Here is a 14,903-nt window from a genome sequence, read left to right as displayed (position 1 = left end):
CACCAAAACTGGATACTAAAAGTCTGGGTTCTTTTCCAGCTCTCCCACTGACTTGCAGTGTTATCTTGGCCAAGTCATTTAACGTCTACATGCCTCATTTTATCTGAGTGCAAACTGGGAAATAAGGCTTCATATCTCTCTCGCAAAAGTGTTGTGAGGCTTCATTAATAAATATATGTGAAATGCTTCAAGATTCTTGCATGAAAAAAAGCTAAAGAGGCGCAAAGCTAAAACACTTCGTGATTCCCGTACCGTGTGGTAGGCTTTTAGCAAAGATTCATGGGAACCCAACAACAATATTCAACGTTGCGCCATAAGGGACAGGGTACAAAGGAGGGAAGGACAGTGGGAGATACAGTACTGAAGAGGGGAGTTGAAGGCCATGCACTATATTCTTCTCTGTTCTTTTTCACTTCCTTTAGTCTTGACATGAGGGGCGGGGGGGGGGGGGGGGGCAAACGGATAGCAGCAGAGATGTCATCAAAACAAAACAAATCAAAACTGATGATATTAATAAGGCCTGAGGCCTGAGCATTGCACAAAAAGAGGATCGTAAATAAGCTAGGCTCTAAAAGGCAGAGATGACACCGAAACAGGGTGAAATCGAGAATACAGGAGGGAAAAGAATAAAAGTCAATTCATTTAAAGGGGGAGGAGGAGGAGGAAAAAAGGTGGGTGAGAGGGGAGAAAAGTGGGAGTTTTTGGATTTGGGGTTTGTGTTTTTTTGGTTTGTTTTCAAAAAGGATCTCACACCTGATATTCCTCGTTCCATCCATTTCGGTTCACCAAGGGCAATGAAGAAATTCTCCTGCCTTTCGTATTCCTCCTCATTTACTATTTTAACCCTTACGGTCTTCCTGTAGGGACAACAAGAAAGACAACCGTGTACGATGGGTTGGCTGGTTGGAGCAGATGCAGTAGTACCACACGTTTCTCACATGCAGTCCATTCCTGCTGCTCCCTTGGGCAGCATTTTGTTTGTTTGATATAGCGCATCGGTCGTAGTTGCTCTGAGGGTGAGTGGGAAAGTATTAGAGGAGGAAGATGGGGGTGGGCAAGGGAGTGAAGGAGGAGGGGAGGGTTGGACCTTGCTGATGGTTAGTGGGAGGTGACTTCTGCAGCACATTGAGTTTAGTGTCACATGGTAATAATATCTCATCAGCTGACTGAGCACTGACCAATCAGAAATAACCAAGGGCAAAACAGCCACAAAGATATCAAACACATTTTAGCTGAGAGACCAAATGCTTCTCCCACCCTCTCATGACTCATAACAGGTTGGCTCTGGAGGTGGGGAGCAGGACAGAGAGAGATACACTCATACACACAAACACGCATGGCTGTGCGTGAGGCTGGGGGGTTGTCCATTCAGGGTGGAGCTCTCATTTGGCTGTGAGGTAACTGGGTTTTTTTAACCTCTCTCTTTGTATTTGAAAACAACAGATATCTTAGATTCTTGTTTCTAGTTGTTTTCAAGCTGTTTAACAAGCATTATTCACCAGCTCCTATTGGGTATGTCTACAAGGGGATGAAAGTCCTGCAGCATGGCTGTGGTTGGCCCAGGTCAGTTGATTTGGGCTCTAGGGTCACAGGCTGCAAGGCTAAATATTGTAGTGTAGACCCTCCAGCTCTTGCAAGGTCCTAGAACTGGGCTCCAGCCTAAGCCTGAATGTCTAAAGTGCTATTTTCAAGGCCCAGAACGTGAGCCCTAAGAGCTTCAAATGGCCCCGGCCAGTCACAGATTTTTTTATCCCTGTGCAGATACCCCTACTGTGCCCCTAAAGTAGATGGTCTGTGTCTGAAAGATTCAGCTTTACTTGGCCACCGCTTGGGAAAAGAGACGTGTATTAAAATATCCCAGTGGACTAGGAAGGCTGGACTTAAAGTACCCAGCACACTAGACTGGCATTGCTCAGTCTTCCCCCTGGCAAGCTCATGACACTATGTCACCACTGTAAAGTATAAAAGCTTCCATGGTCTGTCTGTCTGTCTGTCTCTCAAAAAAAAGTTGATTTTCTTCACTTTCCTTACCCTGATGGCACTTGTTCCTTGGGTCAGCCTGTGATAAAGTTAAAGGATCTTACCAAATACTTCTGAGAAATGATGTGCTACTTTCATATGGGCCTCGACTGTTGTGTTTTTATTAGAATGGGTCTGGCAGGATGACAACTCCTCTCAGAACCTGGTTATGTTTCCTGTAGATGTTTTGCCACTGAAGCTGCACAGATGGGCATGCAGTGGTCCAGTCCTTCCAGCCAACAGGAGCAATAGAAAACCCTACCACAAGCCATTTCAGCAACATCAGGGAGGCATACTAATCGCCCTCTTCTACACGCACACTCACACACACACACAAATTCACACCCCATCTCTCTATCTTGTTCCCTCTCCCCAGAATACAGTATTGCCCTTTCCAGTTAAGACCCCATAGGTACCATGTGACAAGTTTGTGCGTGCACAGCAGTGTTAAGGACAGAGCGGTTGGAAAACAAAAAGAAATAAGAGAAAAAGAAAAAAACAGAGGAGAAAAGAAGGCAGGAGAACAGAGAGAAGAGGAAATAAGAATGTTAACATTAGTCTGGAGGATGAGTACTACACCTTTCTGTAAACTCATATCCACCATGCGTGGGCTCATCAGCTCAATGAAGAAAGTCTTGTTTTTCTCATACTCCTCATCATCAATTACCTTGATGTGAACTGTTTTGCTGTGGATTGAAAAATAATAAGTGTCATAAGGAGGAGGAGGGGATAGGAAAGCAAGGACTGGGAAAAGGTAAGAGAAACCAAATAGGCAAATTAGACAGTCAAAGTTTACTCACCCACCAAACAGGCTCGAAGTGGCCCCAGAGAGAAATTTACTTCCCCTTGCTATGAATTCGCTTTGTCAGAAAAAAATGGATAACTGCAAGGCAACTAGTCTTTCGGCCTTGCATCTGATCGACACACACAGTCATGCTTTGCTTACACAATTACTCAATGGATGTGTGTACACACGCACATACTTCACAGGCACAACTTTTGCTTAAAGGTTTGAAACTCTGGCCTAAAACATCCTTAGAATCATAGAATCCTCAGGTTGGAAGAGACCTCAGGAGGTCATCTAGTCTAGCCTCCTGCCCAAAGCAGGACCAACCTCAACTAAATCATCCCAGCCAGGGCTTTGTCAAGCTGGGTCTTAGAAACCTCTAGGGATGGAGACTCCACTACCTCCCTAGGTAACCCATTCCAGTCCTTCACCACCCTCCTAGTGAAATAGTTTTACCTAATATCCAACCAAGACCTCCCCCACTGTAACTTGAGATCATTGCTCCTTGTTCTGCCATCCATCACTACTGAGTACTGTCTCTCTCCATCCTTTTCTGAGCCTCCGACACACTCTTCTCTTCTGCAGATTAAATAAACTCAAACCCCTCAGCCTCTCCTCATAGATCATATGCTCCAGCCCCCTAATCATTTTGGTTGCCCTCCGCTGGATCCTCTCCAATGCATCCACATCCTTTCTATAGTGGGGTGCCCAGAACTGGACACAATATTCCTGATGTGGCCTCACCAGAGCCGAATAAAGGGGAATAATCACTTCTCTAGATCTGCTGGCAATGCTCCTCCTAATGCACCCTAAAATGCCATTAGCCTTCTTGGCTACAAGGGCACACTGTTGACTCATATCCAGCTTCTCATCCACTGTAATCCCCAGGTCCTTTTCTGCTGCTTAGCCAACCGGTTCCCGGCCTGTAACAATGCTTGGGATTCTTCTGTCCCAAGTGCAGGACTCTGCACTTCTCTTTGTTGAACCTCATCAGATTCCTTTTGACCCAATCCTCTAATTTCTCTAGGTCACTCTGGACCCTGTCTCTACTCTCCAACATATCTACCTCTCCCCCCTAGCTTAATGTCATCCACAAACTTGTTGACGGTGCAATCCATCCCCTCATTCAGGTAATTAATAAAGATGTTGAACAAAACCAGCCCTAGAACCGATCCTTGGGGCACTTCACTTGAAACCGACTCCCAACCAGACAAAGAAGCTCTAAAAGCAGGGAACAAACCAGCCCTCCTGTACACATGGGACTATACTTCAACTTAATCTCATATCACCTCAATCTAAAGCATACTGTAGATTAATCAGAGTTCTACTGGACAATCTTGCTTGGGAGGCCTCCACCAGCTATGGAGGGCACACTAATTCTGGGGCAAATTCTGATACCCTTACCCAGGCAAAATGCGCTTGAATTCCATGAATATCTTCACTGAAAAAGTATGAGGGATTCTCTGCCAGTCTGTTCTCCCTTCCTGGTAAGGAAATGCCTTAATCAGGTAGAAACTGTTTCCTCAATGACTTTTTTACACTCTCTCTCTCTCTCTCTCTCTCTCTCTCTCTCTCTCTCTCACACACACACACACACACACACACACACACACACACACACAGAGTCTGCATGTCTTGAAGGCACGCGCGCGCGCACGCACACACACACACAGAGTCTCTGCATGCCTTGAAGGCTTAGCCAGTTGTGTTATTTTGCTTTCACTTAGTGCTGCTCTCGATTGCCTCAGGCTGTAAGTTATACCTGCACTTTGCTTTCTTTCTTGTTGATTGGCAGGAAAGGCTATATGAAATCACATCCCAACTTTCTCACTGTAAAAGCAGTTCATGCTTTCAGACTCTGGTGCAATTTTTCACGCTTTTTAATGCAAAGCAGTTTGTGTGTGCATTGACATTCATATATTATATCTATATTAGCTAGGCTCACATATGGTTATACATTATAAATAGCTGTATGTATTATACATTTCGGGGCTCCCAAACACTGCAGGCACATTGAAAGCCCTCAATAGGCAAGCTCCGTGAACAGCAGTTACAATCAAAATCTGAAACAGTCTCCACTTAACAATTCCGAAATAAGAAACTTGTAGCAAATGCCCTACATTTTTCTAGCCATAGGTCAGCTCTCCCTGAAGTTCAAACCAGCTAGCCAATTCACCACATGATGGGCCCTGAGCCTGTGAATAATCTAATCTCCACACAATCCCATCCTCCACATGCTTCTTCTGCACAATATGACCTTTGCAAAATTCTGACACCTCCTCAATTTCAGATATACGTGGTATATTAAATATGTCTAACCTGTTGTGTCTATGTGCAGAAAGGAAGGAGTAGCCATGCAGTTAAATCATAGGACTGGAATTCCTGTTGTATGGTCCTATTTTTTAAAGTTCTTTTTGGTACCTCTGTTTCCCTGTGTATGAAATGTTGTTGATAACACCTCCCTCACAGCCACAATGGGAAGTTTATCCATTAATGTCTGTAATGCACATTCAGACCCTTGACTGGAAAGTGTTAGAAAACTGGAAAGTATGATCATACTGCTCTAGATTATAACTCCTCAGGGCAAGGACTTGATTTCCTACGTATGCCCAGTGCAAGCACAATGACAGCACTCAATAATAGTGATAAAAATCTTGAGATAAACTAGAGACAGTGGCATACATCACAAACATATTTCATCAACAAACTCAGCTGACTTTGGAAATATTAATCAGTGGTATGCACTGTGCTTCTTCATTCCTCATCCAAGATGACAGGAATTATTTACTCTCCCGGTAGGAGAAAATGAGCTAGTGTCATTGGTCAGTTATCAGCGTTTTTTACTGTGCTATAACTTAGTTATCTATAAATACACACAGGTATTGCTTCCTCCACAGAGCTTTCATTGACTTTGATGGGATTTGAGTGTGTTGAGTTGACCATCTGGAAGGTAAGGCTCTAACTCAGTAAGTAAACCACAAATCCATAAATATTCAGGAAATCCCTATGACTCTATGAAGAAATGAGGGTATGTCTACACTACCCCGCTAGTTCGAACTAGCGGGGTAATGTATGCATACCGCACTTGCTAATGAAGCCCGGGATTTGAATTTCCCGGGCTTCATTAGCATAAGCGGGGAGCCGCCATTTTTAAATCCCCGCTGCTTCGAACCCCGTGCAGCGCGGCTACACGGGGCTCGAACTAGGTAGTTCGGACTAGGTTCCTAATCCGAACTACCGTTACTCCTCGTGAAACGAGGTGTACTGGTAGTTCAGAATAGGCACCCTAGTCCGAACTACCTAGTTCAAGCCCCGTGTAGCCGCGCTGCACGGGGTTCGAAGCAGCGGGGATTTAAAAATGGCGGCTCCCCGCTTATGCTAATGAAGCCCGGGAAATTCAAATCCCGGGCTTCATTAGCAAGTGCGGTATGCATACATTACCCTCCTAGTTCGAACTAGGAGGGTAGTGTAGACATACCCTGAGAGACTCTCTGAGGTCTGGCATCTCTATTCTCATGTCTTTATGTCTTGGTTGTATATAGCTCAAAACTGAGCACAGACAACTTACTACAAGCACCAGGCACTAAATTTATTTCAGCATCTTAAAATCCAAGAGTTCTTCAGAAAGACAAGCATTCAGCCCTGCACTCAAGTTCTGCTGCATCCCAAACCACTCTGCTTGATGCCCCTGCCAAAGTGCATAGTGCTGTCATCAAAGACCTGGCTATGTCTTAGAGTAAAACAAACAGTTCCCATGATATCACCTTGCCAACAGCCAAACCAAGACTAATACTGTAAGTACTGAGCCATGCCTGTTGGGTAATGATTCACAAAACTGCTTCACTTAAGAGTAATATAGGAAGGAGAACATTTGCCAGTTAGACAATTCTGTAACATTGGGGAAGAGTGTCCTTTTGAACACCTGCAGATGACAGTTTTTTACTATTAAGTATGAGGTTTGATTACTTTATTTACTTCAGCTTACATACCCATTGGTAAGCATCATAAAACTATCTAGTCCTCCCACAAATTTCCAGATGCAGCATTAGACCCATGACCTACTGTTTAAGAAGTTCTGCAGTCCAACCACCTTGTGGAAAGCAATTCCTTTTCATGGTTCTCGGTTTGACCTAGCCCTCTTTGTCATCCATTGTTTTCATATTATAGAATAAGAGGGGAAAATGTTGACTGATGAGCTTTCACTATGTCCATCATTACAAATATGCAAGAAGAATCATTTCTAATCCTCCTCCTTGCTAGGTTAAATAATCCAAATTTTTTGCAATCGCTTGCTGTACAGAAATTGTGCATTAATGCTAGACAGTCTCATCTCCCTTATCTGGACATTTTCAGTCTCCACCAATCCATCTTAAAGGACATAGGCTTTTAAACAACGTGTCTCTGATGAAAATGTTGAGTACTGTGCTGAGATTTCTTCATAATAATTTTGTTGAATACTTTCTATGCTTCTCTGGAGATGCTTAGCAGCACATGAGGCCTACATGAGTTGACTCTTTTTAAAATGGAAGTTGACTAGGCCCATAACACTTTGCAAATGCTTCTGCCTTTCCCCTTCCAGTTTTCTCTGCGGCACTTTGAGTGGATGTTTTCAGAGAACTATCCACAACGTCTTCAAGATCTTTCGCTTGAGTAGTAATGGCTAATTTAGTTCCCATTATTTTATAAATATAGTTGGGATTATGTTTTCAAATATGAATTACTTTGCATTTATCAACATTAAAGTTCATCTGCCATTTTGCCCAGTCACCTAAGGTATGTCTAGACTACATGCCTCTGCTGACAGAGGCATGTAAAATAGGCTACCCGACATAGTAAATGAAATGGGGATTTAAATATCCCTGGCTTCATTAAAATAAAAATGGCCGCCGCGCTGTGCCGGCTCAGTTGATCGTCGGCACAGCGCGCGAGTTAAGACACGGATTGGTCGACAGGGGAAGCCTTTGTTGACCGCTCCCTTATGCCTTGTGAAATGAGGTTTACAGGAGCGGTCGACAAAGGCTTTCCCTGTCAACCAATCCGCGTCTTGACTCATGCGCTGTGCTGACGATCAGCTGAGCCGGCACAGCGCGGCGGCCATTTTTATTTGAATGAAGCTGGGGATATTTAAATCCCCGCTTCATTGACTATATCGGGTAGCCTATTTTACATACCTCTGTTGGCAGTGGCATGTAGTCTAGACATACCCCTAGTTTTGTGAAATCCTTTTGAAACTGTTCACAGTCTGCTTTGGATTTAACTGCCTTGAGCAATTTTGTATCATCTACAAATTTTGCCTCGTCACTGTTTACCCCTTCCTCCAAATCACTTGTGAATATGTTGAATAGGACTGGGTGCCCTAGGGGCACCTTTCTTCTCATTTTGAAAACAGACCATTTATTCCTACTCTTTGCTTCCCATCTTTTAACAAGTTAGCAATCTATGAGAGGAAACTTCCCTTTTATCCCATGACAACTTACTTTGCTTAAGAGCCTTTGGTGAGGGACCTTGTCCAAGGCTTTCTGGAAATCAAGTATACTATATCCACTGGATCTTCCTTGTCCACATGCTTGTTGACCCCCCTCAAAGTCTTCTAGTAGAATGGTGACACATGATTTTCCTTTACAGAAACCATATTGACTTTTCCTGAAACAAATTATGTCATCAATTGGTCCTGGACATCCAACACTCTGGTCTTCTGAAGAAGTGGGCTGTACCCACGAAACCTCATGATACCATCTACATGTTTTGTTAGTCTTTAAAGTGCTACTAGAGTATTTGTTGTTTTTTAAGTTTGTCATCAATGGGTCTGACAGTTCTGTTCTTTACTAGAGTTTCAGGCAATCTGCCCAGTAATGAAGTTAGATTTAGCAGTCTGTAATTACCAGGATCACCTCTAGAGCCCTTTTTAAAAACCGGCATCATTAGCCATTTGGTATCAAAGATTATTTAAAGGATAGGTTACAAACTGACAAGTTTTGAAAATCCCATCTACAGTGTGAAGGTGTACTGGTAGTTAACACAGCTTAAGTGTTACCATTCCAGTGGCCTTTTTCCACTTACAGCTTTCATGAATTTTTACTTCTAAAATATGAAATTGTCCAGTTTTTTCTCAGTCCAAGAAAGAATACTTTTAAAACATTGAACAAAATAGTTCAAATATAAAGCAAATTGAAAAAAGTACAATTTTGTCATTTTACAACAATTTCTGTAACCTCATTTTGAACAGCTTCAGTGGGTTAGAAGGACATAGTTTTTGCTTCATTAATGTAACTTTCTGGGATCCAGTACAAATCCAGTTGGATTTGTCCAAGTTTTCAGAGTTTAGAAAACACATTTCCATGCATGCACATGGGTTTTTTTGTTTTATGTTACATGAGAACAGTTTTATGAACAGCTTTGCAGTGTTCCATTGATACTATGCATGAATATGTAAGACAAGGAGAAATTCTCATTTAATGTGTGGAATATGATCTCTTGAGGGCGTTTGTAGAATTCCTGATTTTATGTGGTTGCTTTCTCTGCAAACAGAATACTCAAAATTGTGCACTCAATGAACCAATGACTTACTGAGTGCACATTTTGTAAAGTACAGAGTGTTCTATTATTGTCTAGCATATAATTCCAAAGGACGGGACTTCTTTATAGATTTTCTTTAAAGAAATATTCACCAAAACCCAATATCTATAGAATTCAATACAGAAAACATTAGTTGAGCATTTCATGGTTTTTGAGCGTTTCTTTTTGAAGCCTTGACATTCTTTTAACAATTAACTGTATGATGTGTGTGCATACTCACACTAATGTATCCTGACAAATACATACATATACATAGGAGCTGCAAGAATGATGCTGTTACAAAAAAAGCAAATGCAAGTTTAGGTGCCATTAACAGAGGTATTGCGCGCAAGTCAAGGGAAGTGATACTACCACTCTACTTGGCACTGGTTAGACCTCATCTGGAAGACTGTCTCTAGTTTTGGTCACCAATGCCTAGAAAGGGATGTAACGAAACTTGAAGGGATCCAGAGGCAAGTGACAAAGATGATCGAAAGGACAGAATGCAAATAATGTGAGCAAAGGCAGATGAACTGGGTATGTTTCATTTGGAAAAGAGGGGATTAGGGGAAGAAATTAGAGAGCAGTTTTCAAATACTTGAAAGGCTGCCATAAAAAAAGATGGAAAAAAAGTTGTTCTTTCTTGTCACAGAAGGCAGAACAAGAAGCAACAGGTTCTGCACAGGTGATTTAGACTAGATCTCGGGAAAAACTTCCTAACTAAGAACAGTAGGACAACGGAACAAACTGCCTAGGGAAGTTGTGGAAAGTCCTTTACTGGAAGTTCTTAAAAGGAGGCTGGATAGCCATCTCTTTTGGATGGTTTAGACCAGGAGTGGGGAGCCTTTTTGGGGTCAGGGCTGCTGACTAATGGAAAAATCAGAACCTGGAGGGAGAGGGGGGGGGAGGCGGGCAGGTGAGTAGATTTTGTGTGCTCAGCCCTGCAGGGGAAGGGGGTTTGGCAGGTACTGGAGCAGCAGTCTGGGTAACCCAATTCTGGAGGGTGAGCCCTCAGCCGCGGGGGCTGGATATAGGAAATCTGGGAGCTGCAACTGGTCCCAGGGCCTTAGGTTCCTCATCCCTGGTTTAGACCATGCATGGTGAGTGAATTTAGGGATGGGGGAGGCAAGCTCCCACCCCTACCTTATCCACCCCAGGCCCTACCCCCTTCAGGAGACAAGCCCCCCCAGGGGCAGGTCTCCAGCCCCCCGAGGCATGACGAGAGTGAGCAGTGTGTGGCTCCAGCCTCAGCATGACTGAAGCCTGGGAGCCATGCTGAAGCAAGGGGCGGAGTGTGGGTGGGGCCACGCTTGTCAGTTTGGGAAGGCAATGCCTTCCCCTGCCACTTATACCTGCCGCCCATGGCTCAGACACAACAAATCCTGCACCTGGACAGGAGGTCAGATTAGACAACCCTTGTGGTCCCTTCTAACCCTGTGATTCTATGATGCTTTCTGGCTCAACGGTGAGTGCAGCCTAAGAATGCGTACAAACAACACTACAGGTTACAAACAGTTCACTGTCATGAATGGTTATAGTCTCAAGTCTGTCTGCTAGCTCCTTTATTCATAAGTGCACAAGGCAATGAAGGGGTAGGATGCAGGCAGAGAACAATCATGCCTTAAGAAATGTATGACGCTTCAAGTGCAATCGCCAGCAGACTGATGAAGTCCTGAGCTAAATGATCCTGTCTTAGGCTGTACTCCATTCACTAGGCAGGAAACACTTAGTGGCTGCAGAGTCAGAGACACTCGCACTGCCTGCCCTGGTCATTTTTTAACTTGCGCTTATGTGTGTTCCTGTTTTCTAATTACTGAAGACTAATCGGCATGGTATTCCTGTTGCAGGATGCTCTCATTGTGTTTCTGCCCCACTCCCCCAATCCTGCTACTGTTGGTCCTTTCCAATAGCCTGCTCCCTGAGAGAAATAACACAAGAGCAGAGGTAACTCAATCAGTCAAATAATGCAGCTGGTTTTCGTTGCTTTGTTGTGGCATTTAAAGGAGGCCTTTGATTGCCAGGCCAGACGATCACAAACCTATTGAGTCACATACTGTAAGCGGCATTGTGTCTTTTGGATTTTAAATTAAAACCCAGAACTGTGATGACCCCTATTCCTGACTTTCAATTGGAATGAATGACATTGCACTAGTTCAGACTGGATCAGAGCTGCTGAAATAGTTCCCTGCACATAGAAACATACCAGCAGGCAACTGAACTTGATATAGGTCATGTGTTTGCAAACAACAACCCTTTCCCTATAATCTAATCCAGCCAAGATCAGTCTTGATCAAAAGTTGCCACCATTTGACATCTGTTCAATGGCCCCCACAAATCGATCTGGTGGAGACATAGGACAGAATCACGTTGGAAGCTTAAAAGGACCATCAAGAGTTCAATGGAACATGGAGATGAAGCAACTTCTCCCTAATGGTGGGTGCTCCATGCCTGGGCAGAGAGACTCTGGGAATGAGGAAGGCTGCACTGCTGCTGTCTGGGTTGAATGTGTTCTTTGGATAAAGGAATTAGATCTCCAGGAAGCATACAAAATACTGATACTCTAACATACGAATTCTTATGGAAATGATTGTGATATTAGCAAAGAGACAATCATTAGCGCTTCAATGAGACTGAAGCTGGCTATAAGAAAGAAAAAACTGAGCTGAAAAAAGAAATATAATGAACTAAGAAAACAAAGGGGGGAAGTATTAGGAATGCTTTGATTTATCTTGAAGACAGATTTTTCAAGTTTTTCCCAACATTAAAGTTTAACTCCAAGGCAACCATTGGCTTCGGGGAAGTCAGTAAAATCTCTGCAGCAGCGTAACCAAGAGAGCAGCAAATCCTCTGAATTCCTTGATCGACTCAATTTGGCTATAGGTTGGATTGTTACTGAACCCTCAAGCTTTAAACTGCTTTTTTTTAAGGGCTTTGAATTTCATAACAAATCCAGCAAAGCACTGGCTTCCCCTTTGCTACAAGCTATGCTGAGAAAAGAAACCCTTTTTCCTGTCTCTTAAACAGAAGGTTAATGGCAATATTATTATCTCAAGGAAAGCTGATTCCTCTTTTCAAGATTTCTATAAGAGACTTACACTCCCAAACTTGACTTGGAGGGCTTAAACCTGAGAGTGCTTCTCCTTTGTCAGGCCATTAATATCCCTAAGGTCTCCTACTAGGGTGCTTACCTAGGAGGGTGATCCTGGGTTGAATTACATTAGCAGGGCAGCAGGGCACTGACAGTAGCGGGGCTGCGTGTGTTCTGTAACTATACAAAAAGATTTCCGTGTCTGGTGTACCTTTCATATGTGGCAAAAAGCAAGCTGAACTGCAGACACACCTTATGCTCTGGTTCATTTTCTTCAGGCCAAAATGCATATTGCAACATTGTCACCTGCGTCCCAGATGCAAACGGCCTGACAGCTGCTTTCTAGTAGTGTGTGGAGAGCCAGGGAGATGGATGGGGAGAGAAACTGGAGCATAACAACACTCTGGGAAGACTTCATGTTAATGTGAGAGTTGTGACAGGACACCGACAGGAAGAAAGCGAGCGAGCGAGGGAGGCTCAGAACATTTTGCTGTGAGAACACTGTGACCGTCTCTTGAAATTAATCAAGGCAGCCTGAGGCACAAGGGGGTTTTCATTGTACCAGTCCTGACAATGCATTCATCCTCATGGAAAGAGAGATCTGAAGAGCACCTGGATCAACCGAGCAGCATGCCCTCACAAATCCTTGATTCACCAGCACTGGGGGACAGGAAGGGACACTTCCTGTCCTTTCTCCCTCTGTCTGACAGTTCTGTTATGGACAGCTGACAGCTGGGAAGCTGAGAATGACACCAGCCATCCAAAAGTTTGACCTGGCAATCAAAGGCCTCCTTTAAATACCACAACAAGCATCAGGGACTGATGAGCCAACCTGCAAAAACAAGAACCCGCACAAACCTTCACATAAGGTCAAATGGAGGTTGAGCCTCCATAGGCCAAAGTCAGACATGGTGTAAACATCTTTTTAATTCAGCGTTCTGGAGAATTTCCCCAAGTCTCAGCTAGGTTCTGCATGTTTTTAGATTAAAAAAGTTTGGTTAACCTCTCCTGCTTGGGTTCAGACTGGGGGTGGAGGCACAGGTGCCAAACACAGAGTGACAGAGCTATTTTTGGCCTAACAGGAAGCATCAGAAATCTCTTCAGAGAGCCCTTGTTCTTATGAGATTCCCAGCCCAGATCAGCTGACCTGATATATTTCATATTTACAAGAAGCTCCAGTTAAGATTCCCAGCACTATGCTGCCAAGCAGCCTGCCCCAAATGACTGAGGGGAGAGATGTCACACGCCATGCAGGATCTGAAAGGGCATGACTGCTGCATGCATCACAGTTTAGACACCAGTAGTTTAAGAAGCCAGGTAGTTTTTTGCCCCCTGAAAGTTTTATCTTTTAAATATATAGATAAATTGCTTCTCTAAAATCCACTCATGTAGATTGCTGAATCTGTAATTTTACATCCACAGTGGCCAAAGCGTGGCCTATAACATCCCACAATGGCTGCCTTCAGTTTTTGTACGGAAATCCAGTCAACATGGATTGGCTGAGGATGGAACACAGCAAGTTGGAATCTATAGTTGACATGGGTCATATATCCATGCTGACAATGAGGACATCATCTCCCTCTTCCATTTTATCCAACATAATTTGGGCCCTAGCACTTGCCAAAGTAGCCCTAAGTACTACTGCTTTAAATATTCAGTTAATAATAATCACTGGTTTCAGAACTGCAGAGGGAGAGCAAGCTCCACTTAGGAACAACTGTGACTTGACATGTGACTTTCTGGAGTACACAGCAGATGAAATGAACAGACACTGATCTTCTCCTACAAGACTTCATGCTCATGAAGTTTCTAAACTCTCCATCTGAAAAGTGGAGAGAGTAATATATAAAATCATTTTAGTTGACAATGTCTCTGCTTCGAACACATAAGGAAACAACTGGATGGTTATTTGATTAATGTGCTAGAAAAAACTCAGTATCTGTCTCTCTGTTGAGAATTATTGCTGTGGAGACTATGAGGATGTGTCTGTGATTTTTGGGTGGGAAATAAAATTGAGCTCAGCCAAACTATGTAAGTCAGGAAGTGAAGAAGACAGGATCTACTTGAAATGATTGTGGAGGAGGGGTGTTTGCAGCAGGTAGGGAGAATGCAATTATTCTTTATTGAGTGAGAGCACCTCGGGTAACACCCCTCAGCTTGTAAAAAGCACCTTGGAATCTTTAACAACAAGTAACCATGATTGGAGTTTTGGCTTCAAGCAACATATCACAATCTCAGGAATGCAGTGCTCATCACTGGGTTTTCTAAGCAGCTCCCTTGACACCTAGACACTTTGTGGTTCTCTCACCATGGCTTTCTGAACTTTAGTAGGGCACTGCAGATAAGAGTTTGGTCCTGCTGCTCTAAGGCCAGAGGTGTCTACCACCTGAACTAGTAAATAATCTCTATTTCTAGCCATGATACATGACCAGAATTCAAATGCACTCACTCCTC

At 43.5% G+C, this 14,903-nt stretch overlaps 1 protein-coding gene across 5 annotated transcripts in view; it reads right to left on the bottom strand.

Annotated features, from left to right (window-relative positions):
- SLC8A3 (solute carrier family 8 member A3) overlaps positions 1 to 14,903 on the bottom strand; it is a 179,816-nt gene that overhangs the window by 43,748 nt on the left and 121,165 nt on the right. For 3 of the 5 annotated variants that reach the window (XR_012903475.2, XM_075927317.2, XM_006130302.5), the window contains exon 3: positions 2,599 to 2,705. Coding sequence is in view for 4 of the 5 variants with exons in the window: in XM_075927317.2 (XP_075783432.1) it covers positions 2,599 to 2,705 (107 nt within the window). In the remaining variant the exon portion in view is untranslated. Of the gene's footprint in view, positions 1 to 753; positions 858 to 2,598; positions 2,706 to 14,903 lie in introns of all 5 variants that reach the window. The other 2 variants (XM_006130304.5, XM_006130303.5) reach the window with 1 other exon arrangement.

Source organism: Pelodiscus sinensis, chromosome 5 (assembly GCF_052426305.1).
Source record: "Pelodiscus sinensis isolate ZL-2025 chromosome 5, ASM5242630v1, whole genome shotgun sequence".
NCBI lineage: Eukaryota > Metazoa > Chordata > Testudines > Trionychidae > Pelodiscus > Pelodiscus sinensis.
This window is presented reverse-complemented; position numbering and strand designations above follow the sequence as displayed.